This window comes from Corvus brachyrhynchos, unplaced genomic scaffold (assembly GCF_000691975.1).
Source record: "Corvus brachyrhynchos isolate BGI_N302 unplaced genomic scaffold, ASM69197v1 scaffold351, whole genome shotgun sequence".
In the NCBI taxonomy this organism is placed as follows: Eukaryota; Metazoa; Chordata; class Aves; order Passeriformes; family Corvidae; genus Corvus; species Corvus brachyrhynchos.
The window spans coordinates 653684-658537 of NW_008236203.1; the positions used below are offsets into that span (position 1 = coordinate 653684).

At 51.9% G+C, this 4854-nt stretch overlaps 1 protein-coding gene across 1 annotated transcript in view; it reads left to right on the top strand.

Annotated features, from left to right (window-relative positions):
• The window catches only part of LOC103622311 (H(+)/Cl(-) exchange transporter 5), a 24189-nt gene that overhangs the window by 10225 nt on the left and 9110 nt on the right, over nt 1–4854 (top strand). Inside the window, exons 3-4 of the mRNA XM_017741065.1 lie at nt 2761–2912; nt 4268–4367. Coding sequence (XP_017596554.1) covers nt 2761–2912; nt 4268–4367 — 252 coding nt within the window. The remainder of the gene's footprint in view (nt 1–2760; nt 2913–4267; nt 4368–4854) is intronic.

Sequence of the window (4854 nt, forward strand, 5' to 3'; positions counted from 1 at the left end):
TGGCTCTGGTGACGGTGCCGGTGACGCCAGGAGTGGGGAGGGCTCAGTGGAGCCCGGAGGAGGAGGAGGATGCCCGGAGTGCCGCTGTGAGCCCCGGGAATGGCCCCCTGAGCCCGGCCATGGCACCGACCCGCCCCCGGAGCTGCGGCGGGGCCGGGGCCGGGATGAGGGTGCTGGGTCAGGCTGGGTGGGCTGCAGGGGTTCTGGTGTGTAATGGGTGTTTGTTTGCTGTCTCTCCCCTGCGAGCCCCCTGCTTTGCTGGGATTTGCTGGAGCAGGGAAGCAGCGGCGGAGCTCTCCAGGTGCAGGACAGTCAGCAAACGCTGTGGCTTTGCAGGGTGGCACATGGCACAGCACCAAGTGCAGCCTGGTTTTCCTGAGCCCGGCAGGGCCTGAAGTGGGGCATTAATTGACCCCTTCTGGGGGTGATCAAAACACTGAGAAATCTCTGTTTGAAATGAGCTGTAACAGGGGTGCTTTCCACTCGCTGTGTCGGGCATGGAATTTGGCTTGGAGATCTGGACGTTAAAATCAGGGAGATCTGTGCAATCATCTTGGATGTGTTTTGGCAGGGCATCACTGAGCTCATTTTCCTCCTTTATTCCTATCTGGGAATCCTAGGATCTTTGATTTGCAGCAAGCTGAGGCAGGAAATATGATCTTTATAAATATTTATGGCTGTCAGCCATTTTATAGTTCTGGATTACCCCTGGAAAAAATATAAAGATGTTTTCTCATCATCTGTCAAATGAACAATCGTGTGTGGCTGGAGGCCTTGGGATTCTCCTTTGGGAATAGAAATGCTGGTGCTGTAGGATGGCAGGCTGGGCTGAGCAGGGATCCTGGAGAGCAGGATCAGGCTCCAAACTGCACCTGCCTGGTCTGGAGACCACAGGGGCTGTGCCTGGGGGACTGCGGGTGCCGTCAGGGTCTTGCTGGGGGCACCAGGACTTGGAGCCCCTCTGTCATTGCAGCTCTGTGCTTGCTCTGTGCCTCAGGGTCTGGTTCCTGGTGCTCCATCACAAGCTTTGAGCTGGGAGAGGGTTCCCAGGACAGCTCAAAGTCGCTGGTCTGGGCAGTTATTCCAGGAGAGTGAGCATGGAATGTGCCTGATCTCATCATCTTGCAGCAAATGCTTCTCAGGGTGTTCTATTAGCTTGGTTGAGCTCTCCTTCATTAATACTTTTCTTTAGAACAGCTGTATCTTTTATCTTTAGGAAAGATTATGGTAGATAGGCCAAAAAAAAAGACAAGGAATAACCAGTGAGATGCTGCTGCCTGCAGCACGGAGACAGGAATGGTTGGGGTGCTTCTGGGAGAGGTGGTCATTCCTGGGGGAACAAACCCAGCTCCTGCTCTGGGCTGCAGGTGGGACTTGCTCAGGTGACTGGGATGAGGCCTCTGTTTGTTCCTGGGGTAGCTCTTGTGTCCTTGAGCAGCACCAGCCCGGTGGCAGGAGGAGTTCCAGGCACTTCAGTGTTCGCCGTGCTCCACCTGCTCCTGTTGTGGTCAGGATGGTTTATTCAAGGAGATTCTGATCCATCAGATTGAGGGAACAGCATCTAGGATTTCCAGTGGGGATATTTTAGTGGGGAAGTCTCTGGAAGCCCTGATACTAATTCTGTATTTCCAAGCTTCTGGTCTCAGAAATGCTGTTAAAACCAGAGATCCCTCATGGAAAACGTGCCCCGTTTTCCTCCCAGTGCAGCTGGGGCTCACGGCCTGTGTACTCAGCATTTGGAAGAGCTTTGGAGAACTCCACCTTTTTTTGTCCCAAGTGAAGCGAGGAGCTGTTTTAAGTGGGTTATTTTGTGGTGGTTGTCAGTTCTGTACATGACTCATCTTGTTTTCCTGCAGCTGTGGCAGTCTGGGAGATGGGCTTGGGAAGACTTCACAGCTCTTTTCCCTTCCTGCCTCAGATGATGGGGCAGAGGGCAGCTCTTTGAATTCCTTATTTTTCCCATCTGGAGACACCTTTGCCCCCGTGATATCTGCAAGCTAAATATGCTCAGGTATCAACCATTATCCTTCTGCCAGGGACTTTTAACCCTCCTCTTCCCCTCACCTTTCAGTTTTGACTGGATTTTGGGTTTTGCTCATCTGTTTTTCCCTCTGGATGGCTGCAAACACGTATTGTCTTCCAGAGCCAGAATTTTGGGAATGTACACCCAAGCTGAGCATCGTTTTCCATAGGCTGGAGCAGGTTAAACAGGAGGCCCAGTGGTTTGGCTAAATTCTCACCTGAGGAGGCTGCAAGTCCCAGTTTGGTGTTTTCCCCAGCCCCCACTTGATACCACTTTTTGCTTTCCAGGCCCCACTGGATGCTTTGCTTTCCCTGTTTCCCTCCTCCCATCCATGCCTTCCTGCCCATCCTGCTCTCATCCTTGCCACATCCACCTGGTTCACCCTTCAGCTCTGTTGGAAGTCCTAAATATTCCTTCTCTCCTCTCCCTCTCCCATCTGCTTGCCTCAAACAGCAAAATATCCTTGTGGCACGTCCTGGATTTAGGGAGAAGTCACCATTTATATGCTGGTGGTGATTTACTTTGGTTTGAACCCCCAGTCTCCAGGTGAGCTGCTGAAGCTGGGAAGGGCACAGATCACCTGGGAACATGTGCCTGTGCTGTTCAGCTCAGGGGACACCTCAGTAGCTCTTTATTTCCACTGAAATCTCCAGTTTTCCTCCTAAATGAGTTTTGGTTTTTTATAAGAAGAGGGGAAACTGAGAAATGCTCAATTTCCCCCTTTCCTTCCCCACCAGGCTTTTCCTCATATAATGGAGGAGGGATGAACGGCACGAGCACCATGATGGATTTCCTGGAGGAGCCTCTTCCTGGCGTGGGCACCTACGAAGATTTTAACACGATAGACTGGGTGCGAGAGAAGTCCAGGGATCGGGACAGGCACAGGGAGGTAAAAACTCCTGCTCCTCCTCGCTGGCTCTGAGTGCAGGATAAGGAATGTGTGACTCTTGCTGGGGTAGGGAGGCACTTCCTAGAGACCCCTGGGATGGAGGGACGGCCCTTAGGATGGGAGCTGAGAGTTCTGTTTGAGGAAAAGGAGCTCTGGATCCAACGTGTTGCAGTTCATTGGTTGCTGCTTCTCTTCGGAGGGCTTTGATTTGTTTGCAGTGGGGCCTTTGGAGCACAAAACCAGCCTGGTTTCCCGCTCTCACAGTTGCACTGGTGAATGGTGCTCTTTCTGTGGGGATTTTGTGCTTGAGAAGACTGAATGCAGTTCTTCCAGAACTCCTTCCCAGTACTTCACCGCTCTGCAATTAAAGGAATCTGCTCAGAATGCAAGGGGGGCTTTAGCTGAAATACCCATGTCCCCAGCCTGCTCCTGCCTTGCTGGCAGCACTCTTGCAGGGTGGTGACTGAACTCAACTTGTCTATTTGTTTGCCAACATATTCTTTATTTTTTTCCCTGAGTGTCACAAAACAACTTGTGTCTTACTGACAGAGCCCAGGCAGAACACAGACCCTGCACAAATACAGGAAATAAATAGAATGCCCCAGTCTGGGTGAGTGCAGATCCAGCCAAGGGGACAGAATTCCAGAGAAAAACCCAACCAAAGCTCATCCAGGCAGAAAGGATTCTTCTTGCATGTATTCCTCATTTTGGGGTGTTAGTTGTGTCCATCAATGTGCCTTTTTATCTGGGAATAATAGTGGTGAGCTGGAATGTTTCCCTTTGGAGAGCCAGCCAGGCACACAACGGCTGTTCTGTCACCCTTTGTCTGCCTGTCAGGAGCAGTGAGACTGACAGCCCTCAGCCATCCTGGGGCATCTGGGACAGGGCTGAGTCCCACTCCCCACTGCCACCAGTGCCTGCTTCCCAGCTGGACCGTTCCTCTCTGCTGGCATTAAATCTGCGACCCCCTCATGTCCGTTTCCTTGGGACTCTGGCACAGGGTGCCCAGAGCAGCTGTGCCTGCCCCATCCCTGCAAGTGTTCCAGTCCAGGTGGGACGGGGCTTGAAGCAGCCTGGGATAGTGGAAGGTGTCCCTGCCCATGGCAGGGGGTGGGACTGGGTGATCTTTAAGGTCCCTTCCCACCCAACCCCTTCTGGGATTCCGTGATCCTTGATCCATTCTCCTGCGCCTCCCACCCAGCACTGCACCAGCTGTAGGAGCAGCCACTGTCAGATGATTTACTCTCCCCCCTCAAAGCAGAGTGACAGTGTCCCCAAGTAGTTTGGGAGCATTCACACCACAGTGGATCAGAGTCCTCATGGATTTCTGTTTCTTTCTGCAAACCCTTTCCCAGATCACCAACAGAAGCAAAGAGTCCACCTGGGCACTGCTGCACAGCGTGAGCGACGCCTTCTCTGGCTGGCTCTTGATGCTCCTCATTGGTTTGTTGGCAGGTGAGAGCAAACCTCCAGGTAAAGCCAATTCCTGCACTGCAGCATCAGGATCCATTCATCCCCAAGGCCTGGCAGGTCCCTGGAGCAGCGGGATTTGGGAGTGAGGACACCAAGGGCTCTGCTGCTGCCTTTTAATTCACGGGGAATTATTTTAAAGTGCTTTGAGGCTGTGTTTGTGCAAAACCAAAATACAAAACTGATGCTCACAAGTGTCCTGGACACTGCTCTGGCTCTGTTGCTGGTACAGAACTCTGAAATAAATAAAAAACATTCATTAAAGCAGAGCTGATCAAAATGCTGGGAATGTCTGTGCTGAATGCTCCTCGTGGGTACTGAAGGGATTAATGCCAGGGATTGCCAGCAGGAGTTTCTTGCTTTTAGGGGGTTTTTCCTTCTATACTTAGATATAAGAAGTGAGAGGTGTTGCTTGGAAGTCAGGTGTCTTTCAGAATTCAGCTGGCTGAGACCTTTTAAATTACTTAGGAAC